At 38.6% G+C, this 26847-nt stretch overlaps 1 protein-coding gene across 2 annotated transcripts in view; it reads left to right on the top strand.

Annotated features, from left to right (window-relative positions):
* The first annotated feature begins 6421 nt into the window (after positions 1–6421).
* RPAP3 (RNA polymerase II associated protein 3) overlaps positions 6422–26847 on the top strand; it is a 37260-nt gene continuing 16834 nt past the window's right edge. Inside the window, exons 1-9 of one of the 2 annotated variants that reach the window (XM_077753257.1) lie at positions 6422–6504; positions 9046–9204; positions 10219–10359; positions 10789–10911; positions 11632–11759; positions 23375–23496; positions 24214–24284; positions 25422–25547; positions 26505–26632. In XM_077753257.1, coding sequence (XP_077609383.1) covers positions 9052–9204; positions 10219–10359; positions 10789–10911; positions 11632–11759; positions 23375–23496; positions 24214–24284; positions 25422–25547; positions 26505–26632 — 992 coding nt within the window. In that variant the 5' untranslated portion in view covers positions 6422–6504; positions 9046–9051. Of the gene's footprint in view, positions 6505–8900; positions 9205–10218; positions 10360–10788; positions 10912–11631; positions 11760–23374; positions 23497–24213; positions 24285–25421; positions 25548–26504; positions 26633–26847 lie in introns of both variants that reach the window. The other variant, XM_077753256.1, reaches the window with a different exon arrangement.

Below are 26847 nucleotides of genomic sequence, written 5' to 3'. Positions count from 1 at the left end.
ACCTCACGACTGCATTACTAAAGGCCTACTTACTATGCCTGGCAATCAGCAAAGCATACCAACAGGCAAAATAACATAATTTGAAGCTATAGAGCAAACATCAGAAACAGACATGGCAGGGATGTTGGAATTATCAGATAAGGAGCTTAGAGCAACTGATTAATAAGCTAAGGGCTATAATAAATAAAGTAGACAGCATGCAAGAACTGATGGGCAGAATGTAAGCAGAGAGATGGAAAGCCTAAGAAAGAACCAACAAGAAATTAGAGAGATGAGAACACTGTAAGAGAAATGAAGAATAGCTTTGGTGGGCTTATTAGTAGACTGGACACATTTGAGGAGAGAATCTGTGAGCTTGAGGATATCTCAACAGAATCCCCAAAACCAAAATGCCAGAGAACAAAGGCTGAAAAACACCCAAGACAGGATATCCACGGACTGTGGGACAACTACAAAAGGTATAACATACACATAATGAGAATACCAGAAGGAGAAGGAAGGGAGAAAGGAACAAAAGAAATATTTGAAACAATAATGACTGAGAATTTCCCCCAATTAATGACAGACATCAAACCGGAGACCCAGAAAGTTCAGAAAACAACAAGCAGAATAAATGTCAAAAAAAACCCCAACTCTACTTTGACATATCACATTCAAATTATAGAAAATCAAAGATAAAGGAAAATCGTGAAAGAAGCTGGGGGCGGGGGAAATCTTACCTACAGAGGAACAAAGATAAGAATTACATCCAATTTCTCCTCAGAAACCATGCAAGCAAGAAAAGAATGGTGTGAAATATTTTAAAATGACAGGAAAAACCCCACTAACCTAGAATTCTGGACCCTGCAAAAATTATCTCTCAAAAGGGAAGGAGAAATAAAGACTTGTCTTTTTGTTTTTTTAAAGATTTTTTTATTTTTAAGTAACGTCTATACCCAACATGGGCCTTGAACTTACAACCCTGAGATCAGAGTCACATGTTTTTCTGACTGAGCCAGCCAGGCGCCCCAAAGACTTTCTCAATTAAACAAAAATTCAGGGAATTTGTTGCCAGCAGATCTTGCAAGAAATTTTAAAAGAAAGTTCTTTGGAGAGAAGGAAAATAAGAAGTAAGAAGTGAAGATAAAATGCTGGTACAGATGTGAAGCAACAGGAACTCTCATTCATTGCTGGTGGGAGTACAAACGGACAGTTACATTGGAAGAGAGTTTGGCAGTTTCTCGCGCAATAAAACATACTCTTACCATATGATCCAGCAATTATTCTCCTTGGTATCTGCCGAAAGGATCTGAAAACTTATGTCCACACAATCGCATGCGTGTGAATGTTTATAGCAGCTGCATTCATAATTACCAAAACTTGGAAGCAACCAGGATGCTCTTCAGTAGGTGAATGAACTGTGGTCCATCCAGACAATAGAATATTATTCAGCACTAAAAAGAAGTTGACTTATCAAGCCGTGAATCAACATGGAGGAACCTTAAATTCGTAATACTGAGTGACAACAAGCCAATCTGAGAAGGCTACATACTGTATGATTCCGAGTATATGACGTTCTGGAAAGAGCAAAACTATGGAGACAATAAAAAAAGATCAAGTAGTTCCCAGAGTAGCAGGTAGTGGGGAGGGATGAATACATAGAGCACAGAGGATTTTAAGGCAGTGAAAATATTCTGTATGATACAATGATAGATACATAGTTGTTATAAATTTGTCCAAACCCACAGTACAGTACTAAGACTGAACCCTTAGTTCAACTAAGTTTAGACTCTGGGTGTTAAACTAAGTTAAGACTCTAGGTGCTGTGATGTGTCAATGTGAAGTTCATCTTTGGTAAAAAAAAAAAAATTGCACTCTTCTGGTGACTGATATTGACAATGAGGGAGGCTATGTATGTATGGGGCAGGAGGTATATAGGAAATCTTGGTACCTTCCTCTCAGCTTATTGGAAACCTAAAACTTCTATTAAAAAAATAAGGTCTGAAAATAAAAAGAGTGGAAGGAGCATTGCACTTAGATTATGGGGTGCGGTACATGGAGACTGGTGATCCCCAGCCCTTATAAGCAGCCCCCTTGACCACATCCACAAGGAACATAAGGGTGCTCCTGGATGTAGCTTCTGTGGTTGTGGGAGTTGACCAAGGTGAGGGAGGAGGAGGAGGTATTAAAGAGATAAAGAGAGTTCTTACCTGTAAACAGATCATGTGGGCCACACATGCTAGGAAAATGCCAGGTATGAAGGAATACTTCAGGCAAGTTACAAAGTTCAGATGGATGAAGCAGGGCTCATCTCGCTCTTCCTCAGGGGAGCTCACAGTCAAATGAGCAGGACAGGGAGTCAGCAGAACACGGTGGTCACAGGTGCTGGCTCTGAAGTCAGAATGCCCAGGTGCCTCACCAAACCCTGTCACTTGCCGGCTGTATAGGCACACGTTTTAGTTATTCAAAGGAGTTTCCTCATTGGTATTATGGGGATAATATTACCATCACGTTGTGAGATAAAAAGTACAATATGTTTATAACTTAACAATAATTCTTTAAAAAAAATTTTTTTTTAATGTCTTATTTATTTCTAGGAGAGAGAGAGAGACAGCGTGAGCAGGGGAGGGTCAGAGAGAGGGGGAGATAGACTCTGAAATAGGCTCCAGGCTCTGAGCTGGCAGTCAGCACAGAGACTGACGCGGGGCTCGAACCCACGAACCGCGAGATCACGACCTAAGCGAAAGTTGGACGCTTAACCGACTAAGCCACCCAGGCGCCCCATAACTTACAATAATTCTTACCTGTCTCACTTATTATACAGATTTCATTTTTCATGAAGAGAGGCAGTTCATATTCCCTGCAATTAACCTTAACATTCATCTACTGGTGCCTAGTACTTGTCCTCCTTACAGACCTCTTCAGAGGTCTTCCAGGCAGTCAAGTGGGACACAGAGGCAGTGATCATATCCCAGGGTCTGGACCTTAGCTTTGCTAAGGAATGAATTAATATATAAGATCTCAAGCTGTCCCAAACTGTGCTAGGTGGGGTTTTTACATACATTTTGCTCAGCCTATTAGTTTTTTTCATCTTTACCATTTTAATTTTCCCTAGACAACTGAGGCTTTGATTAGGCCACATTCTCAGTAAGTAGCAGAACAGGATTACAAAATTTAACCCTTTTCCTCAGGCTATAGTGAGCTTGGATTTCTAGCAGTATTGACTCATTTATTCGTTTGTTACTCTTTCAAAGAATACTTACGAAGGCCTGTGATAGAGGTTACTGGTTTCCCCTCAGTATCTGCTTTCCTCCTCTTTTTCCTGGATTGTTTTTAGATAAGCAACATGACTTCCAAGAGTAAAAACCTCTCTTGCAGCCAGGAGGGGCCGTGTGTCTGTCCTGGCCAGTGGCATGCAAACGGGAGTGTTCCTAAAGGCCATCATTCCTACTGTGCCCTTTCCTGCTGTCTGGGTTGCAGACAAGATGGCTGGAGCTTGAGCGTCCATCTTGAGCCACCAGGGAAGCCATATGCTCAAGATGATGGAGCGGCAAAGTAGAAGGTACCTGGGTCGACACTGGAATTATCATCCCTGTGGGGAAATAGGTTCTACTTACATAAGTGGGTTAGGAAAAAGCTTAGGGCAGAAAGTCGCCACCATGGGGCAAAAGAACCTGGGGCTAGGTAACAAGATGCTGTAATGGGATCACCCGTAAAATTACTTTCCATCTGACACCAGTAGACATTGATCACAAACTCCACTTGCCCCCCAGGCCCTTTGGTTCTTGGAGCTGATGACAGTTTTCTTCACGTTCACCATGTGTGTAAGATCTCAAGAGCTCAATAAATACGGAGATGAAACCCCTGCTGGGGGCTCTTGTCTCCTCCTGGATATTAGGCTCTCTCGTATTCAATTCTGCATCCACCCTCTTGCTGTACAAGAGAGGACTCTAGACTTCTAGTCTGCAACACATACCAACCCTGGATTGCTCACATTCAGTCTTCTTTGAGAGAGAAATATTATTCTCTTATGTCTAAGCCACTATGATACTGGGCTTTATCTCACATGCAATTAAACCTCCTACAATTCATAACAACCCCAAGGTTCACAAATGTGAATAAAGCTACTTAGCTAATGTTCCTTTTCTTTCTTTTTAAGAAATTATTTATTTTTTAGAGAGAGAGAGAGAGAGAGAGGGAGCGAGCGAGCGCACATGAGGGACAGAACAAGGGAGAGAATCCCAACCAGGCTCTACACTGTCAGCACAGAGCCTGATGCGGGGCTCTGCTTCATGAGCCGTGAGATCATGACCTGAGCCGAAATCAAGAGTTAGATGCTTAACCAACTGAGCCACCCAGGAGCCACCCAGGAGATTCATATAAACTTTCAGAGTGTTTCCTTATTTAGCTATTTTGAAGATCTCAGTAATTGTTTCAGACATTAACACCATTGACAAAGTGAACACCATTCATAATCATTAACTGCAGCATTTTATTCTTGCAATAGTAAACACTTATATATATATTTCCACTATTAGAAATTCAACCTAAAAGGGGCGCCTGGGTGGCTTAGTCGGTTAAGCGTCCGACTTTCGCTTAGGTCATGATCTCGCGGTTTGTGGGTTCGAGCCCCACGTCGGTCTCTGTGCTGACTGCCAGCTCAGAGCCTGGAGCCTATTTCAGAGTCTGTATCTCCCCCTCTCTCTGACCCTCCCCTGCTCACGCTGTCTCTCTCTCTCTCCTAGAAATAAATAAAAATATTAAAAAAAAAAAAGAAATTCAACCTAAAGAACAAACACATAAAGAGATACCTTTTTGAAAATGACTATTCAGCTATTAACAATAAGTGCAACTGAGATGACTGGGGTTTGTTTTCCCTAAAAATAAATTAATTAATGAGACATATAAGCATAATTTACCAAACTTGTTGAAAACTATTTGAAGATATGTCAACAGAAAGTGGGTAAGTCTGCAATCTAGAAAAGAACTTCTGATGGCCTGCGTCTGGGCTCACATAAGAGGAGAGAAGGCTGTCATGACAGGCATAGCTGGTTTGGGAACAACAATGTGAGCCTTGGAATTAGGTAACAAAGGCCATCAAGACCATCTAATTAACTCCTTTCACTTTGCTTCTGTACTCACGAAGAAACTGTCTATTATGTGACTTGAGAGGGAGACAAAGAGGATGGAGGAGTCACCCAAGGGTCTCCGAGGTTTTACTAAAGGAGCCAGCAGCCCCCATCCTTCTCATCTCAATGGAGTCTGGTAGAATTCACTTAAAAAAATACATTGGTTTAGTTAAGGACATCCATAAATCAATATGTTTTAAAATTATTTATTATAATAATTAAAAACAAAGCAAAAGAATCATTTAATTAGTAAATATATTGATGATTCACTTAATGACTACTATGATGTAAAAATACTAAGATACTATATAAATATACAGTGGGAAAGATGAGCTAATGATCTGCCCTTATAAGAGAGGACCCCCCCCTCAGGACGGTTTTTCGTTGACCATTATCTGGATTAGTGGTTTCCAGTCTAAAATGCACAGTTGTATCCTGTGCTTTAAAAAATCATGATGCCCAGGCTGCATTAATTAAATCAGAATTTCTGGGGACAAAACCTAGATATCAGTATTTTTTTTTTTTTAATGCTCCATAGATGATTCCAAAGTTCAGTCAAGCCTAAGAGCCACGGAACTGGATTTTGAGGCTAATGTTTGAGATCATGGAGTTGTTTCAAACTGACAGGTTTCTTTGCTTCCGTTTGTTTTAATGGAGTTTTGAAATCATTGTTGTTTTACAATTTTAGAGTTGTCCTGAAAATGAAAGAAAGCTCACTCATAGTGGAAGCAGAAGCAAGAAATGTTAGAGGCTTCACATTCATTCTTCTTTGTAAGCCAGGGCACTCTAAAGACAAATCTTAGTACTGACACACGACCAAGAAAGACTCAAGAGACAGACTTTGAAAAGCAGTTTACTTGCAAAGGTGAAGAGAGTCAGACTGAAGAACTGGTTTGCCAAATACAAGTACTTAAAGGAAACAAAACAAAACAACTGCATGTTTGACAATTACAAGATTACAGTCTGTTCAGACAGAGAAATAGTACCTTTCTCAGATGATTATCGTACTTACAAAGGTCGTGATCTCTAGACACCCGCAAGGCAGACATTCGGGATTAGATTATTTGGAAGGGAGTCCAAGGAAACATTCAAGGAGTTATTACTCTGGGAATCAGAACAAGTAAGGATGACTCTGCAGTTTTGGGTTACCTCCCGTGAAGTTTAGTTATTCTGGAAGCAGGCAAGGTGTCACATTTGGCTTCAACGCAAGCGTCAATTCTCCCACCCTGAGAAGAAAGGCGCACCGTATCTGACCGTCTGCGCACGCTCCGCCCGGACGCCAGGGGGCGGGGCGGCGGCACGCGGGGACTTGTGGGAAAGCTCAGGAAGGCGGGGCCCGGCGTGAGTCGCTGCAGCCCTGGGATACCGGCCTTGCGGGCAGTAACGGCCTAGTGAGGTAAGTCGGCCTTGTCGTTACCTCCGGCTGCAGCAGCCGACGAGGCTTTTGGGGTCGCCTGTCACGAAGGGGGCGCGCGGCCGTGGGTCCCGGGTGAGGCGGAGGGCGTGAGGGGAGCGGAGAGGGCGCGGCGGTGTCTAAGGTAGCGGCGTCCCGGGTGAGCGTTCCGGAAGGGGTTTGCTCCGCGCGCCCGGGGCTGGACGATCTCTGCTGACCGACCCTCTACCCCAGCTGCCCGGGGTATTGGGCGGATTGGCAGTGGTAGCACCGCAGATCCACTCTCTCCCGAGAGAACTGCGGTGAGGCCCGCCCCCCTCTCGGCGTCCGTGTGCAGCGTTTGCCCGGATATTGAGTGTGAAAGCGATACCCCCCCGCACTGGAACTTTCTGTGTGCTTGCTGGGACTCCAGCCCTGTCGCAGGTTCCCTTGGGAGCATTTACCCCTGTGGGAGCAGGAGAGGTGATGAATGAATGAAACGGAAAAGGGTTCTGACGCTTTGCAGCATCTCAGTGGCGTGGTGCGGCTTTATTCCTATTTTTGAGCCCCCAGCTAAGCAATGTACTAGTTTCGCCTTATTTTATTTTACTTTCTAAAAATGAGATCTACATATGTGATCAAACATGGGCGCTGCCTGAAAAGAATCTTAAACTTAGTTTAGGTTCTAGGGCTGGGCTACGGGTCAGAAGACCAATCTGCATTTGCAACCGTTAGAAAACTGATTTTTCTGATCTCTTCTCTCTCTCCCATTCTGCTTCCCCACTTCTCTTAAGCTTTGAGTCCGCTCCCACCTTTTTGGGGACTTTGTCTCATCACTTATCCTTTTTCCTAGATCTTCTTTTATCTTGTTTCTCTTCGCCAGACTATATTTCTGAGCAATCTTTGATTATTAAAGACAGAATCATACTAATCCCAATATAATCTCATTTACTCAGCAGCTCATTTTATTTCCATTTTTTTCTTTAAATCTCATTAAAACTCTCAATAAGTCTTAATATGACCAAATAATAATGCACTTTCATTCCTCTTTGATGATCTTTGTGTCATTTGGCACTGCTAACCTCTCACCTTCTTGAATTGTTGAAAATTCTGTTCTGTGACTACTCTCCCAGGTTTTCCGCTCAGCTCTCTGGTTGTTGCTGCCTAGTTTTTCCTGTGTTTGTTGGCATCTCTTCCTCTGCTTCTTCCCTAAATGATAGTGTTTTCCACGTTCCAGCCCCTCCCCACCCAGACCTGTATTCACAGTGATTAAACGTGTCCAAATCCGTGATTGTAATTTACACCTTTATGCTAGTGACACCCAAATTTGTATCACCAGCCGTGTGTAACTGCCTTTAACTACCTACTGGATATATCGTCCTGATGTTCCATAAGCACCCAGCTTAGCATATCTCAAACTGAAATATTTGTCTTTCCTCTTGTCCTCCAATCCTGAAACTTTTCCCTTTCCTTTCCTCATTTAACCAGGTTTCCAAGCCAGAGATCTAAGACATTGGTTGAGTCCTCTGCTCCCCCACTCCTTATGTGAATCAGTCATCAAGTATCTTTTATCTTCCCACTATAATACTTTTAACTTAACTTCGAGATCTCATGGCCTGGCATTTCAAGATCTGCCCCATAGCCACCTGGGCCTTCTCCTTCATCATTTCATCATTCTCTTTCTTAGTCCCTCAGTCCATCTGCCCACTCCTCCATGGTTAATCACTTGGCTGGCCTCTTTGAAGCTTGGCTAGTTAGAGCAACTCTGGGGCCTCTTTCCTGGAACCCCCCACCCTACCCACCATCTGATTTATGCCTGTCCTTTGTGGTCAGTCCCACAGCACCTGTATATACCTCTATTTAGCACAGTTGTTCTCAACCAGGAGTTAATTATGCCTCCCAGGTGACATTTGGCAGTGTCTGGAGACACTGATGCTCACAGTCTGGAGGTGAGGGGGAATACCGCTACCTAGTTGGGAGAGGCCAGGGATGTTGCCAGCTATCTTACAATGCAGAGGACGATCTACCAGAAAGGAAAATCTGGTCCACAATATCAATAGCCCTAGGCTAAGAAACCCTGCCTACCCTAATATTTTGTTGCTCAGTACTTGATTATTTTGTTTCCTTCTCCCCTAGATGCAGGACCTTGTCTTACTTGTTTTTACAGGGCCTATCACATAGCAGAAGTTCAATAAATTTACTCCTTTGAAAGGAGTAAGTAGATAATTAGGATTAATTTATAAGCTGGAAATGGGCAGATAGTCTGCTACCATGGGCTATTTCCTAATTTCAATGATTTCCTTATTGCCTTTCATTCACATTGCATTTCAGTGATGCCCAAACTTGTCTGTTATTCATTTGTTCATTCAGCAAACATTGATTCACCTAAAAAATAATATTCTGATATTTTCCTTCTTCAGCATCACTTTAGGCTCTCCTTTCTCCGTGTATTTTGGCCATTTATGAAGTGGTAAAAAAAATTCATTATTTTAGCTAAGCCTCAAAAAATAAGCCAAATATATTTGTTTAATTCTTGTGAGAGATTGGTTGGTCAAAACTCTACAGGCCATAATGACTTCGACAAATAAAGCAATTGAATTACAACTACAAGTGAAACAAAATGCAGAAGAATTACAAGACTTTATGAGAGATTTAGAAAACTGGGAAAAGGATATTAAACAGAAGGATATGGAACTAAGAAGACAGAATGGTGTTCCTGAAGAGGTAAATTTCTTAATTAAATTCTTCTATAGCATCCTGCAAAACTAATTTAAAGTAAAGCACAACCTTAAAAAATATATTTTTTAACGTATGTTTATTCTTGAGAGAGAGAGAGACAGAGTGCAAGCGGGAGCGGGACAGAGAGAGAGGGAGACACAGAATCCGAAGCAGGCTCCAGGCTCTGAGCTGTCAGCACAGATCCTGCCTGGCAGAGGGCTCGAACCCACGAAGTGGAAGATAAATGACCTGAGCCAAAGTTGGACGCTTAACTGACTGAGCCACCCAGGCACCCCAAAGCACAACCTTTTAAAATGCTTTGTGAAAATACTGAATTTGAAGTGATTTGCCACCTGTCAGCATTCTGAAAAATTCTGCTTTTAAGTTTTTGTAATTATTTATATTAACTATATTAAGACAGATTAAGCCTTAGTGAATAGTTACTGAAAGGAAGACAATGTGATAATTCTTAAGGTAAATAAATAACATCATACAATATTTTGGTGTTTGTGTAGATTATATAATCATATATAATTATATATTTAGTGATATATTAACATACAGTATTAGCATAAACTGTAGATAGTACAGTCAAATGTTTTTCTTAAGACTGTGGATTTAAATATGGGTTACTGTCATACTAATGATGGGGAGGCAGTTCAGTTTGCTGTTGCAGTTCTGCTAATTCATTGTAGTGAGACTGAAGATCAGGCAGGTTTGGAAGTGTGCATTTAGGATTGCAGATTAAATGTATAGTGAAACTTCCCAGAGAATACTTGTGACTAAACAGTGTTCAACATTTGGGAGAGAATGAATTGAACATTCCAGCATGAATTATTAGTGAAGATGGTAAATTAATATCTTTAAGTACTTAAAAAATAAAAAGTACTTCCTATTTGAAGATATAATTTAGTGAGAATTTTAAACATTGCTAGTTATACAAAAAAGTAATAATACAGCAGTGCTTAAACATTGTGTGTGTGTGTGTGTGTGTGTGTGTGTGTTTTCTCTCGTCCCTAGAATTTACCTCCTATTCGAAATGGGAATTTTAGGAAAAAGAAGAAAGGCAAACCTAAAGAGTCTTCTAAAAAAACCAAAGAGGAAAACACAAAAAACAGGATAAAATCTTATGATTATGAAGCATGGGCAAAACTTGATGTGGTAAGTTAATCTACTCATGTGCTTCTTAGTATTTGAATAAAATTATCTTGGAATTAGTTAAGAGTCATGGGTTAAATGAAAAATAATGAAAGGTTTTTATGCCTGTGTTTTTGTCCTTTGGATTGTTTTATGTGAAGACCAGTTTATTTATAGTGCTCTTTAATTTGCTACATTATTTTTTTCTCCTGCAGCCCTCTTTCAGTGAATAGCAGCTAAAACAGCCAGTATTCTTTTCTTTTTTTCCTATTTCTTCTTTCTTTTTTCTCTTTTTGCAAGACTAGTATGTAGAGGTCCAGTGTACTTTTCACCCAGTTTACCCTGGGTGATGACGATCCAAGTTCTATTGAGTGTACTTTTTTAAAAAAAAATGTCTTCTTTATTTTAATGGTCATGTAATTATGAGCACTGTTTTCCTACTTATAATTTCAGGACAGTATCCTTGATGAGCTTGATAAAGAAGAGAGTACCCATGATTCTGTGTCTCAAGAATCAGAGTCAGAAGAAGATGGGATTCATGTAGATTCACAAAAGGCTCTTACTCTAAAAGAAAAGGTATTCTTTAGGTTAGCGTTAGTTTCCTTCACGTAAGCAGGATGTGCCGAAAATCATGTGGCTCCCAGTATTTCTTCAACATAGTTTGGGGGGTGTTCAGATTTAAATTTTTATTGGCTGTACCCATATCAAGAGACAGTAGAGCTTGTCGATTAGGAGTGTCTGCTCTGAAATCAGATTATATGGGTTGAGATCCTGAGACAAGTTCTTTAAATTGCCTGTACCTCAGTTTTCTTAACTGTAAAAATAAGATTACTATTATTAGTAAATCTCAGTGGGTTGTTATGAATATTAAATGAATTATTATATGTAAAGTGCATGGACTCTACAGAGAGTCGTTTTAGAGTTTTTTATAGTAGACAAAAGTAACTTAAAATCAGTGTGACGTGAGTATTAAATTCTACTCCATATCACAGGCCAACTTTTCAGATTAAACCTCATCCTGCTGCCTTATTTTGTTACATTTCTGTGGGTTATCAGTAAAAAGTATATAATGCTAGGTGTGTTACTCATTTTTCTGTCAAGGCTTTTGGATTGTGCCTATCCAATGACTATATAGTGAATGTCAGCATTTGTTGAAAGACCATTTTGCTTAATTCTCTTTTCTTTACTGTTAACCTTGATTATAGAGCAAATGTGTTAGAAAGAGATGCATCATATTGAAAACAAATGGCTCTGGAATTCTGTGCCAATACGTATCTGACTCTCATGCTTTTTCAGGGCAATAAATACTTCAAACAAGGAAAATATGATGAAGCAATTGAATGCTACACCAGAGGCATGGATGCTGATCCGTATAATCCCGTGTTGCCAACAAACAGAGCATCAGCATACTTCAGGTTGAAGAAGTAAGGGATTTCCATGTGTGTGAATGTTTTATATGTAGATGGACACTGATTTTAAAAAAAATCTTTCATACACCCCGGCAATAACATAATATTCAGAGGTAAAAAGGCATGTGTTATTAAGCCTTGAAAAGTCATGGAGAAACTCCAGATGCATATTTCTTTTTTCTTTAAATAGTGTTACTGACTTTTTATTCTCATAACTAAGCATAGTAAAACAAACATACAACCATTTGCTATCATTGTAATTTTTTGAGCAAAAGAGCATTTGGCAGTATTAAGGATGTAATCTTAGAACAGTTTTTTAAATGAAATCTATTTGGACTTATAAAAATGTACTACATGGCCTGTCTTTTCCAGGTTTTCAACATAGTAGTAAAAACTTGTCCCAAATTCTGGCATTTGCTTGCAGAGCAGTATTTGGGAACCGTACATCATAAAAAGATAACTGTCATCTTTCCTTGAAAATGGGGATGGGATCTTCATTTTTTTTTTCTTTCCAAGTTTTTGTTGAAATTCCAGTTAACATACAGTGTAATGTTCGTTTCAGGTATAGAATTTAGTGATTCTTCACTCACATACAACACCTTGTGTTCATTACAAGTACACTCCTTAATACCCATCATCTGTTTAACCCATCCCCCTTCACCTCCTCACTCCAACCCACCTCCCGTCTAGTAACCCTCAGTTTGTTCACAAAAGAGTCTATTTCTTGCTTTGTCTCCCTTTTTTCCTCCTGGTTCATTTGATTTGTTTCCTAAATTCTGCATACAAGTGGAATTATATGATATTTGTCCTTCTCTGACTGACTTATTTCACTTAGCGTAATACTCTCTAGCTCCATCTGTGTTGTTGCAAATGGCAAGATTTCATTCTTTTTGATGGCTGAGTAATATTCCATTGTGTATAGATACCATATCTTCCTTATCACTTATTAGTTGATCGACATTTGGGCTCTTTCTATGATTTGGCTATTGTCGATAAGGTTGCTGTAAACATCAGGGTGCATGTATTTAGTATTTTTGAATACTTTGGGTAGATTCCTAGTAGTGAAATTGCTGGAATTTAGGGTAGTTCTTAACTTTTTGAGGAGCCTCCATACTCTTTTCCACAGTGACTGTAGCAGTTTGTATTCCCACCAACAGTGTAAGAGGGTTCCCCTTTCTCCACATCCTCACCAACATCTGTTGTTTCCTGTGTTGTTAATTGTAGCCATTCTGACAGGTGTGAAGTGATCATCTCATTCAGTTTTGATTTGTATTTCCCTGATGATGAGTGATGTTGAACATCTTTTCATGTATGTTAGCCATCTATACGTCTTTGGGAAAATGACTACTCATGTCTTCTGCCCACTTCTTCGTTGGATTATTTGTTGTTTTGGGTGTTTAGTTTGATAAGTTCTTTATAGATCTTGGGAACTAAACCCTTATCAAATATGTCATTTACAAATATCTTCTCCCATTCTGAAGGTTGCCTTTTAGTTTTATTGTTTCTTTTGCTATGGAGAAGCTTTTTAAAAAATGTTTATTTTTTTGAGAGAGAGAGAGCATAAGGGGAGGAGGAGCAGAGAGAGGGAGAGAGAATCACAAGCAGTCTCTGCCCTGTGAGCATAGAGCTCACCGTGGGGCTCAATCCCATGACCCCAAGGTCATGACCTGAGCCAAAATCAGTAGCTAGATGCTTAGCCAACTGAACCACCCAGGCGCCCCTAGAAGCTTTTTATCTTGATGAAGTCCCAGTAGTTAATTTTTCTTTTGCTTCTCTTGTCTCAGGAGATGTGCCTAGTAGGAAGTTGCTATTGTTGAGGTTACAGAGTTTGCAACCTGTGTTCTCCTCTAGGATTTTGGTGGTTTCCTTTCATCCATTTTGAATTTATTTATTTTTGTGTATAGTGTAAGAAAGTGGTCTAGTTTCATTCTTCTGCATGTCGCTGTTCAGTTTTCCCAACACCATTTGTTAAAGAGGCTTTTTAAAAAAAATTTTTTTTAACATTTATTTATTTTTGAGAAATGGGGAGAGAGACAGCATGAGTTGGGGAGGAGCAGAGTGAGAGGGAGACACAGAGTCCGAAGCAGGCTCCAGGCTGTGAGCTGTCGGCATAGAGCCCGATGTGGAACTCGAACTCATGATCCATGAGATCATGAACTGAGGTGAAGTCAGATGCTTAACCAACTGAGCCACCCTGGCACCCCAAAGAGGCTGTCTTTTTTCTATTGGATATTCTTTCATGCTTTGTCAAAGATTAGTTGGCCACATATTTGTGGTTCTATTTCTGGGTTACCTGTGTGTTTGTTTTTGTGCCAGTACCATACTGTCCTGATGACTACAGCTTTGTAATATAACTTGAAGTCTGGAATTCTGATACTTCAGTGTTGCTTTCTTTTTCAATATTGCTTTGGCTGTTTGGGGTCTTTTCTGGTTTTATACAAATTTTAGGCTTGCTTGTTCTAGCTCTGTGAGAAATGCTGGTATATTTTGATAGAGATTGCATTAAGTTTTTTTTTTTTTAATGTCTTATTTATTTCTAGGGGAGAGAGACAGCGTGAGCAGGGAAGGGTCAGAGAGAGAGGGAATCACAGACTCTGAAACAGGCTCCAGGCTCTGAGCTGGCAGTCAGCACAGAGCCTGATGCGGGGCTCGAACCCACGAACCGCGAGATCATGACCCAAGCGAAAGTTGGACGCTTAACCGACTAAGCCACCCAGGCGCCCCTGATAGAGATTGCATTAAATGCGTAGATTGCTTTGGATAGTATTGACATTTTAACAGTATTTGCTCTTCTAATCGAGAAGCATGGCATGTTTTTCCATATCTTTGTGTTGTCTTCAGTTTTTTTATCAGTATTTTTTTTAATGTTTATTTATTTTTGAGAAAGAGAGACACAGTAGTGTGAGTAGGGGAGGGGCAGAGAGAGAGGGAGACACAGAATCTGAAGCAGGCTCCAGGCTCTGAGCTGTCCGCACAGAGCCTGATGCAGGGATCGAACTTGCGGACCAAGAGATCATGACCTGAGCTGAAGTTGGACGTTTAACTGACTGAGCCACCCAGGTGACCCTCTTTCATCAGTGTTTTATAATTTTCAGAGTACAGATTTTTTACCTATTTGGTTAGGTTTATTCCTAGGTATCATATGATTTTTTGGTGTGTATAGAAATGCAACAGATTTCTGTATGTTGATTTTGTATCCTGTAACTTTACTGAATTTGTATATCAGTTCTAGCAATTTTTTGGTGGAATCTTTTGGGTTTTCTGTATGGAAGATCACGTTATCTACAAATAGTGAAAGTTTGACCTCTTTGCCTATTTGGATGCCTTTGATTTCTTTTTGTTGCCTGATTGTTGAGGCCAGTGCTTCCAGTGCTATGTTAAATAACAGTGGTGAGACTGGAAATCTCTGACCTGGTCCTGACTAGAGAGGAAAAGCTTTCAGTTTTTCCCCATTGAGGATGGTATTAGCTGTGTGGTTTTTGTATATGGCTTTTGTGATGTAGAGGTATGTTTCGTCTGTCCTCTATAGTTTTTTGAGGATTTTTTTTTTTTATCATGAATGGATGTTGTACTTTGTCAAATGCTTTTTCTGCATTTATTGAAAGGATCATATGGTTCTTCTGCTTTCTTGTATTAATGTGGTGTAGCACCTTAATTGATTTGCAACCACCCTTGCAGCCCAGGAGTAAATCCCACTTGGTCTTGGTGAGTGATTCTTTTAATGTATTGTTGGATTTGATTTGCTACAATTTTGTTGAGAAGTTTTGCATCCATGTTCATGAGGGATATTGGCGCTTAGTTCTCTTTTTTTAGATTTTTTATTAAAAAAATGTTTTTTTAACATTTATTTATTATGAGAAACAGAGAGAGACAGAGCATGAGCATGAGAGGGGCAGAGAGAGAGGGAGACAGAATCTGAAGCAGGCTCCAGGCTCTGAGCTGTCAGCACAGAGCCTAATGCAGGGCGCAAACTCATGAGCAGTGAGATCATGACCTGAGCCGAAGTTGGATGCTCAACCGACTGGTAGCCACCCAGGTGCCCTTTAGTTCTCTTTTTTAGTGGAGTCTTTGGTTTTGGAATTGGAACTGCTGGCCTCATAAAATGAATTTAGAAGTTTTCATTCCATTTCTATTTTTTTGAAATAGTTTGAGAATAATAGGTGTAAGCTCTTTCAGTGTTTGGTAGAATTCCCCTGGGAAGTTACCTGGCCCAGAACTTTTGTTTATGAGAGATTTTTGATTACTGATTCAATTTCTTTGAATCAGTGTGTTCAAGTTTTCTATTTCTTCTTGTTTCAGTTTTGGTAGTATATATGTTTCTGGAAATTTTTCTATTCCAGTCTTTCAATTTGTTGGCATATAATTTTTCATAGTTTTTTTCTTATAATTGTTTGCATTTCTGTGGTGTTGGTTATTTCTCCTCTCTCATTTGTGTTTTCATTTATTTTGGTTCTTTCTCTTTTCTGTTTGATACATCTGGCTAGGAGTTTTTCAATTTTGTTAATTTTTTTCCACAGAATCTGCTCCTGGTTTCATTGATCTGTTCTGCTGGGTTTTTAGTTTCTGTATCATTTATTTCTGCTATAATCTTTATTATTTCCCTTCTTCTGCTGGCTTTGGGCTTCATTGTTCTTGTCCTTGTTCCTTTAGGTATAAGGTTGGTTGTTTGAGTTTTTTCTTGCTTCTTGAGATAGGTCTGTATTGCTGTATACTTCCCTCTTATGACTCTTTTGCTCCGTCCTAAAGGTTTTGGACCATTGTGTTTCTATTTTCATTTGTTTCTATGTATTCTTTTATTCTCTGATTTCCTGTTTGACCCATTCATTCTTTAGTAGCATGTTGTTTAGCTCCATGTATTTTTGGTCTTTCTAAATTTTTTCTTGTGGTTGACTTCAAGTTTCATAGCGTCATGGTCAGAGAATATGTATGGTATGATCTCTGTCTTTTTGTGGCCTGATTTGTGACCTAGTATGGGATCTCTTCTGGAGAATGTCTCATGTGCATTTGAAAACAATGTGTATTCTGCTTTAGAATGAAATGTTCTGAATGTATTTGTTAAGTCTGTCTGGTCCAATGTGTCATTCAAAGCCATTGTCCCTTATTGGTTTTCTGCTTAGATGATCTTTCCGTTGCTGTAAGTGGGGAATTAAAGTCCCCTACTATTACTGTATTATTATCAGTGAGTTCCTTTAGGTTTGTTATTAATTGTTTTATATATCTGGTGCTCTCATATGGGGGCATGAATATTTATAATTGTTAAGATCATCTTGTTGGATAGTCCCCTTATTATGATAATGGTACCCTTCTTCCTCTCGTTACAGTCTTTGGCTTAAAATCTAGGTTGTCTGGGGGCACCTGTGTGGCTCAGTCAGTTAAGTGTCCCAACTCTTGATTTTGGCTCTGGTCATGACCTCATGGTGTCTTGAGTTCTGGCTGTCTGCACGGATCCTGCTTGGGATCCTGGGGATTCTCTTTGTCTCTGTCCCTCCCCTCCTTGGACCATGGGCGCACTCACTCTTTTAAATAAATAAGTACTTTAAAGAGTATTTTTAAAAAAAATAAATAAAATCTAGTTTGTCTGATATAAGTATTGCAATGCTGACTTTCTTCTGACTTGCATTTGGATGATAGATGGTTTTTCATCCCCTCATTTACAATCTGCAGCCATCTTTAGGTTTAAAATGAGTCTCTTATAGATAACATATAAGTGGGTCTTATTTTTTTATCCATTGTGACACAGTATGTCTTTTGATTGGAGCATTTGGTCCATTTACATTTAGAGTAATTATTTTTTTTAAACAGACTCTTTTTTTTTTTTTTTTAATGTTTTTATTTTATTTTGAGAGATGGAGACAGAGAGCAAGCGGTGGAGGGGCAGAGAAAGAGGGAGACACAGAATCTGAAACGGGCTCCAGGCTCTGAGCTAGATATCAGCACAGAGCCTGATGCGGGGCTCGAACCCATGGACTGTGAGATCATGACCTGAGCCGAAGTCGGACGCTCAACCAACTGAGCCACCCAGGTGCCCCCAGAGTAATTCTTGATAGATATGAATTTAATGTTATTTTCTTACTTGTTGTTTCTGGAGATTTTCTCTGTCTTTTTTTAGTCTTTGTTGCATTAGGTCTTTCCTTCCCACTCAGAGAGTCCCCTTGACTATTTCTTGCAGGGGGCTGGTTTAGTGGTCATGAACCCTTTAGTTTTTGTTTGTCTGGGAAATTCTTTTTCTCTCCTATTCTGAATGACAGCCTTGCTGGGTAGAATATTCCTGGCTACATATATCTCCCATTTATCATGTTGAATATATCATGCCACTCACTTCTGGCTTCCAACAGTTTGTGGAGAGAGATGCAGCTTAGCCTTATGGATCTTCCCTTGTAAGTTGGGGACTTCTTTTGTTGCTTTTAGGATTTTTTTCCTTATCACAGTATTTTGCAAGTGTAATTACGTATGTCTGGTATTGGCCTGCTTCTGTTGATTTTGATTGGAGTTCTCTGTTCCTCCTGGATTTGGATGTTTATTTCCTTTCCCAGATTAGGGAAGTTTTCAAGTATTATTTCCTCAAATAAACCTTCTGCTCCTCTTTCTGTCTTTCTTCTGGGACTTCTGTGACACAAATATTATTATATTTGATGGAATCACTGAGTTCCCTTATGTATATTCTTGTGATCCATAATTCCTCTCTTTTGTTCAGCTTAATTATTTTCCATTATTCTATCTTCTATAGCACTTATTTGAACCTCTGCTTCTGTTGTTGTGGTCATTACATCCAGTCTGTTTCAAATCTCAAGTTATTGCATCTTTCGTTTCTGACTGATTTTTTTTTTAATCTCTTTTATCTCTGTGGTAAGACTCTCCCTGATGTCTTTCATGTTTTCTCAAGCCCACCAAATATCCTTAGGGATGTTGCTTTAAATTCTTCATCAGGCATATTACTTCTGCTTTTTTCCATTAGATCTCTGTTCGTGATCTTTTCTTGTTATTTCTTTTGGGACGAATTCCTCCATGTTGACATTTTGTCTGAGTCTCTGTTGTTTTCTCTGTGTTAGAAAAGCTTCTTATGTTTCCTGCTCCTGAGAGTAATGGCTTTATGAGGAAGAGGTCATATAAGTGTCTATGGTCTGGAGCTTCAGGGAGTTTCTCTGGTATATGCTGCGTGTACTCTGCTGCTGTATTTTGGCTGCTTTGTCCCTCAGGTCAGTCATCTGCAGAGGCTCTCCATGCCTGTGGTGGGCAGTGTTTGGATTAACCAGAGTATGGAGAGTTTTAACAAGGTGTGCTCTGGTCTGCTTGTTAAATGAGACCTGATTCTACTTCCACTAGAACTGAAGCTGTGCGGAACTCTGTGGCCGGTACATGTGATGCATACAGAAGTTTCTGCTGGCCTTCTGAGGAAGGGGCCCACTGTGCTGCTGCTTAGGCACTCTTGCCTGAGAAAAGCAGTACTACTGCAGCACAGTTGGGTGGGACTTGGTGTGAGCAGGTAGGGCAGCCAGTGTTGGTGCTTGTGTTGTTTACTGAAGTTGGTTTATGCTGGGTGGTGGGGGAGGGAACTGGTGTCGCCCAGCTCCTTTGTCCTCGGAGAGGGGTCTCTGTGCTCTCAGGGAAGTATTCCAGAAGAGCAAATAATTTTCCCTTGTGCATCCCAGGCAGTTTTCAGATTGCTGGTTTCCTGCTGTTTCCATTTGCCTGCCTAGAACACTGCAGTGCACTTTGGGCTCTATTGTAGCCAAGCCTGCTAAACTTCATTTAGCCATTCTTTTAGGGCATGTCTCTTGGCTACAAATTCTCTTAGTTTTCTTTCATTTGAGAATTTCATGATTTCCCTTTCATTCAGATGACATTTTTGAATGTGCTTCTAGTAGATTTTAACTGGAAATAGGATTTGGGGTTGACAGTTCTTGTCTTTTAGCACTTGAAAAATATTGTGTCATTTCTTCTGGCTTCTTTGTTTCTGATAACTGTCATTCAAATCATTTCTACCACCTTATTACCCCGAAAGTAAAATATATGTCTTGGAGCTTTACACATTTTTTTCTTTGTCTTTAGTTTTTAGAGGCTTGACTATATGTGTTTGTGTGAATTTCTTTCTTTGTGTGAGTTCATCTTGTTTGGGGTTTGCTCTGCTTCTTTTATTTTATTATTTATTATTATTTATTATTTTATTTAGGGTGTTTTGTTTTATTTATTTTTGTTTTTTGCCAAATTCAAGTGAGTTACAGGTACTATGAATACTTTTCAACCACACCCTCTTTTTCTCTACTCTTGGGGTTTGAATGACATGAATATTAGCTCCTTTGTTACAGTTGCACAGGCCTTTGAGGCTCTGTTGTTATGTTTTACAATTTGTTTTCTCTCTGTTGCTTCCGTTGGGAAGTTTCTCTTCCATCTTCAGGCTCACTGGTTTATTTCTCTGCCTTCTGCTGTTGACCCTATCCATTGACAGTTTTACTTCAGTTATTGTGTTTTTCAGTTCTAAAAATTTCACTTTATTCTTCTTGCGTCTTTTGTTTCTTTGCTGAGACTTTGTCTTTTTTCATTTGTTTCAAGCAAGTTCATAATTATTTGAGGCTTTTTAAAAATGGTGGCTGCTTTAAAATCCTCTTAGATGATTCTAAATTTTTGCCACTTCAGTGTCTTTTCTCAGTTGAGGTTTCCTGATTCTTGGTATGATGAGTGATTTTAGGTTGAAATCTGGACATCTGAGTGTTAGGTGATGAGACTCTGGATTTTATTTACTTCTTCTGTGTTAGCAGGTCTCCTGTGACCTTATTCCAGTGGGGAAGGGGGAGTGCCGTCTCATTTCTACCAAGGGCAAGTGGAAGCCCAGGCCTCCCACTTGGCTTCTGTTGACATCCGAGTGGGAAGGGCTCTTCATTACTCTACCAACACCAGCTTGGTTGGAAGGGGTGAGGTGCCTCCTTACTGTTCCCCTTGTAGTCTCCACTTAACCCAGAGGAGCATGGGGATTGGCAGGGGTTGGGGGAGACGTTGTTACTGCTCAGCATCAGTGCAAGTCCCAGTTTCTCACCTGGTGTTGTCTGACATCACTCCACTTGTACTTCATTTTAGCTCGATGTACCTAGAAGTTTAAGCTTCCTACCGNGCATTACCTTATATGGCAAAATATGTGATTAAGGATTTTGAGAAGAGGAGCTATCCCAAAGTCTCCAGACTTTAGGGACCTGGTATGGTGGGGACCATTGCTGGTCTTGGGGAGGGTCTCACCGCACTGGGATGGATGCAGGTTTGACCAAGAAGGGCAGTCGCTGGAACTCAGGGCCATGGGATTTGAAGCAAAGCAAGGTACACAGCCAGTGTCTGGGTTAGCTGCCCTCAGCTGGTGTCTCTGTCATTACGCTGAGGGGTGTGGGGGATGGAAAATATTCTTTTGTCCCCAGAGAGGCCCCTTTTTGAAAGCCGCCTCTCAGATTGCTCCGTGAAGAGAGGACAATTTTAGGGATCCTCAGATCACTGCACTGCCTGCCCCAGGGATTGTTTGCCTGCCTGCTCTCCAGGAGTAGGGCAGTGCCCTCCGGGCTCTATCCCAGCCCCGCCCCATGACCTCTAAAACTTCTGTCTTTGAGCCCTGCTGGTTGCCAAAAAGAGAAAATCAGCCCCTTGTTTTCCAAGCCAGTGGCTTTGGGGAAGCGTTTTCCTTGTGCTTATCCCTGTGCTCTCTCTTCTCGCCTTCGTTCACCACCAGGGCTTCTTCCCTGTATCCATTTTCCTGGTGCTGGATTGTTGGTTGCCTCCTTTCTTTCACTCCTTCCTTTACTTCTCCCTCTCCTCCTCTCTCTCCCTACATACTACCCTTTTCCTGCTTCCTTAAAGCAGTGATAACGTAGACATTTTTGTAGGTTTCTCGGGGCTGGGTCACAGGATGTATATATGTTCTGTTTACATGGTGATGACCAGTTGTACAGGTAGTCCCAGTGTGGTTGTGTAATCTTACGTTCTCGTGAGGAGTGTGTGTGTAAGGACGCTTGCTCCGTGTCTTTACCAACACTGGTAGAATCAGGCTTCCTAATTGTTTTCAGTCTAGTGGGTGCAAAATGGTACTTCACTGTGGTCTTGATTTGCATTTCCTCAACTGCTAATGAGATTGAACATCTTATATATTTATTCACCACTTGTATTCCTTTTTTTTCCTGTGAAATGCCTGTTCTGTCTTATGGGCATTTTTCTGTTAGTCTGTTTTTCTATTGATTTTTAAGAATTCTTTATTCTGGATACTAGTCCTTTAGTGTTTATAATAATTATTTTCTCCCAGTTTGCAGGTTTGCTTTTTTTCTATTTCCATGAAGTCTCAATGAGCAGAAATTCTTAATTTTAATTTATTTCAATTTACTGATTTTTTTTTAGAGGTCAGCACTTTTAAAAATACAATTTGTTACAACAGTAGTTTCCCACCCCGAGCTCATAATAGTCTTCTGTATTTTCTTCTAAGACTTTTTATGTTTTAATTTTCATGTTTAAGTCTTTGTGTATGCTGAAGGTAGAATTCCAATTTCATATATTTTCATATGACTGTTTCAGTCATGTCAGTCTTACTTATTGAACATCCATGCTTTTCCATGGATCTGCAATGCCGCCATTGTTGTCTGCTCAGTTTGCATGGATTGCTTTTTCTTTCTTTCTTTCTTTTTTTTTTTTATGTTTATTTTGAGGGAGAGCGAGAGAGAGCAGGGAAGGGAGAGAGAGAATTCCAAGCAGGTTTGTCACTGTCATCACAGAGCCTGACATGGGGTTTGGTCTCATAAACCGTGAGACCCTGACCTGAGCTGAAAACAAGAGTCAGATGCTCAGCCCACTGAGCCACCTAGGTGTCCCACATGGATCTCTTTCTCATCCTTCTGTTCTCCAGTTGATCTGTTGCCTATCCCTGTAACCCATTCGATACTATCTTTAATTGCTATAGCATTATAAGAAGTCTCGATATTTGGCAGAGGACAAATATTCTTACCTTATTATTTTTTAGGAATGTCTTGGGTATTCTTGGACTTTTGCTTATCAATGTATTTACTGGAATCGTCTTGTTAAACTCCTTGAAAAATTATGTAGAGATTTTGATTATAATTGCTGTGGATTTATAGATCAGTTTGGAGAGAATTCTATTGCTATGGTTTTGTGACTTTTTATAAATCATGAATATATCTCCAGTTAAGTCTTTAATGTTTTTGAAAACAGTCTTCAAATTTTCTGCATAGGGGTCTTACATATCTTTTGTTAGATTTATTTCTGGTGTTTTTTTGTTGCTTATCTCTAGTAAAGCAGTCACCTTGCAAACTTTCATTATTACTAACAGTGTCTCTAGATTGTTTTGCATTATTTAGGTAGACCATCAAATTGTCTGAGTTTTGTTCCTCTCCAGTCTTTTAGAAATAACTCTGTATATTTCTTTTTTGTGAAAGTGCATTAGCCAGGACCTCTAATATAATACTGACAGAAAGCAGTGGCAGTGGGCATTCTTGTTCCTTTAAAGGGAATGTTGCTTAACATCTTACCATCATGAATTAATGCTTTTCAGTAGCCTTAAGTAAATAAAAGAAGGTGGGATTTCAGAAACAAATTTTGAAGTTTTGGTTTAACGCATGAATATTGTTAACTTCAACTTTTTAAAATTGCAGATTTGCTGTTGCTGAGTCTGATTGTAATTTAGCAATTGCCTTGAATAGAAGTTATACCAAGGCGTACGCAAGACGAGGTGCTGCTCGATTTGCTTTGCAAAAATTAGAGGATGCCAAAAAAGGTATTAACATTTTCAGGTTATTATTATCTAAAAAATTCTTTAATAGTTTAATTTAACAGATGACTATACAAAGAATACTAGACAATCACATTTACTACCCTCAGAGAGCTTTCTGTATGTGAGTAAATCTCATTTTTGCTACTTTGGGAAGGAATGCATTATTTGTCACCAATCAGACTTTGGTTCAAATTCTTATTCCACTGTGTATTAGCTGTGTGACCAAGGAGAAGGTTATGGATCCCCTGTGATTTTTAGTTCTTTAGCTGTAATATAAAGATTAAATTATCTTGTTGGATATTGTGGGGCTGAGGCACTGCACATAGAGTCCTTGACGTGTTTTCCTTCATTTGTAAATTCTAAGTCTTCTGTTATTCCATAAAGTAAGTCTGTGTACTATAAATCATAAAATCTGAATAAAGTTCATAATCTAACAGGAATCTGCTGTTTCTTAGTTTTATGATGTACAACTTAGTGATAGCAAGTATCCTTCCTGGGGCTGGTGGAAGAAGGTGAATTGTCAGGGGATTCTGTTAGGATTTTGTTTGTCTTGGTGGAGAATGGAGACAGTCCAGTAGCATACTATTGGTTAGTATTTCTTGGTTCCTCTTAATTTTGCTGTAAGATGCATGCCTATTTGTCACATGTAGCAAATGATTGTTTTATAGAATTTTTAAATAACCTGTCTTTCACATATTCTTTATCTTCAAATTTACTTAGATTATGAAAAAGTTTTAGAGCTGGAACCAAATAACTTTGAAGCAACGAATGAACTCAGGAAAATTAATCAGGTAAAAACATAGTTATTTAAGTGCTTTACTTACCTTTATTTGACGATGTAAAGGTTTTTGCATAGTCTTTGTACCGTAGATTACTTAATATAGACTTTTTCTAATTTTAATTCTTTGTACTATACAGTTTTATAAACAAATTTGCAAGCTAGAGGAAGTAGAATGATATTTAAAGATCCCTAGGAATCATCATCTTAAAAAGTCATCTGAGGGGCACCTGGCTGGCCTAGTCAGTAGAGTATAAGACTCTGGACCTTGGGGTTGTGAGTTTGAGCCTTACCACTGGGTGTAGAGATTACTTAAAATCTTAAAAAAAAAAAAAATCAGAGGGTTTTGAGCTGCTGCTTTATTTTTTCCCAGATGACAGAGTTATTCTTCTTTATCCCACTAATTTTTCTTTTTTGGCTTGTGCTTTTATTTCTGTATAAAACTTTTGCATATTTCTTTGATTTTGTAAGTTTTAAAGTTGTTCTATATTTATGGTTTATATCTTAGCAAAAACTATTAATTTTTTAACAGTAAGGAAATAATTATTAAACTATAAAATTTGTTGTCAAATGATACTGTACAATTACATATTCTTTTCACTTTGCTGTTGAATGAGAGTTCTGATTATTGGGCCATGCATTGAAACTTTGAGGAAAAAATGACAATAATTGGAGAAAATCTGCTTTTAAATATTGCCATTACTTATAGCACATAAAATCTATTAATTAATGTATCAACTTTCTTATAATCGTGAACTGTGTTACATATTTTTGTATTTTATTTGAGGTCAGATAGTGACTGAAAACGAAGTTTGAGAAATTTGTTGATGTAGTCTTCATTATCTATTTATTTTTGAAAATAGTTTCTAGGATGGTTCATGGCCTGTGTAGAATTTCAATAAATATTTGTTGGATAAATAAGTGAACAACTAACATTAGTGATTTTAATTGGAATAAGATGTGTATTAAATTTATTATGTTTTTGTTTTGTTTTGTAATTTGAATTAGATTTCAAATTAAAGATATTATTTCAATATTAATTTGAAATGTGGCAAAAATTCTAATACATTTGAGTAATTTAGTATTTCCCAGTCAAATATATATGCATCTTGCATTACTTGTTTTATTTTAACGGACTTCTGTCTCCTAGGCTTTATCATCCAAAGAAAATTCATACCCAGAGGGAGCTGATACGATGTTTAAGACAACTAAAGAAGAGAAAAATCCAATTGAACAGCAACAGAATAAGCAACAGGCCATTTTACAGAAAGATCTGGTAATCAGATGGATTTCAACAATCAATTCAATTTGTTGAATTTACTCTTTGTTTCTTGTGTATCTGTTTCTGTCTTTTATATGTAAATTCTTCAGTAGGAGTTGAAAATTATACTAAAAACCTCTGGAGCTTATAATTCAAAACTTTAGTAATTGAAGACTTAATACATAATTTAGAAAAACATAATTTAGGGAGAAAATTATTTTGAGTATTTGAACATATTTACATATAGATGTAAATTTAACATAGGTATAAATTGCAGTTCATTCTTACATATTTTTTTTTCTCATTAATTCACACTGGACTGTTTCTGATAAAGAAATTCCTTTAGAAATCATGAGTTGAAATTTAATTTAATATCTCTGTAGTTTTTCATGGACCCTTAAGAGATTTTTAATAAACACTTATGGAATGATTATTGTTTGTGATAAACCTGACTAATTATAAGTGAACATTACAAGGTAATCTGATATGCACATTCTAATGTGGTTAAATTTATCCTGTGTTTAGACATTAGTTAATGTTAATGTTACCAAAGAATAAGCTGTACAGTTCTGGTACTCTGTCCTTTCACAAAAATTATTTGAGTTGTAAAGTTCTATTGTACAACTTTTAATTTAACTAAAGAGTATAAAATTTGGGCCTATATTTATTACAGTGTGTTTTTAAATTTAAGCTTTAACATTTAATTAGGAGGGTAATGGTTAATGCTGCAAAGTAGTGTAGTAATGTATGTTTCTTTTTAGTTCTGAAAAGAGAAGAATGCCATTACAGAAAACAACTTAAACTAACATTCTAAAACATGTATCATGGACTAGATTTTTAACATTAAAATATACTTTAATTACTGGTATAATATTGATGAGTATTCTCTTAGTGTTTACTTAAGATTTGAATTCAACTAATTTTTTTGCACTATTTTTTCATTCTTATTTATATTTCTCTCCAAAATGATAGGGGAATGGATTTTTCAAAGAGGGAAAATATGAAAGAGCAATAGAATGCTATTCTCGGGGGATAGCAGCAGATGGCACTAATGCCCTTCTTCCGGCTAACAGAGCAATGGCCTATCTGAAGATTCAGAAGTAAGTGTTGGATATACTTAATGCTTTTCAGGATGAAAATCAAATTTACCATAAATTGTTTTATTAGATAGACAATAAAGTATAATTTATTTACTCTTGAGCATTAAATTTAAATGAAAGAGTGAGTGAGTGTGTATCAATACATATTCAGTAAATATTCGCTCTTGTTATTATTTTCCCCCTCTTAATAGTCTGGCATTACACAATTTAACATT

Source organism: Crocuta crocuta, unplaced genomic scaffold, assembly GCF_008692635.1.
Source record: "Crocuta crocuta isolate KB4526 unplaced genomic scaffold, BGI_CrCroc_1.0 scaffold30, whole genome shotgun sequence".
In the NCBI taxonomy this organism is placed as follows: domain Eukaryota; kingdom Metazoa; phylum Chordata; class Mammalia; order Carnivora; family Hyaenidae; genus Crocuta; species Crocuta crocuta.
This window is presented reverse-complemented; position numbering and strand designations above follow the sequence as displayed.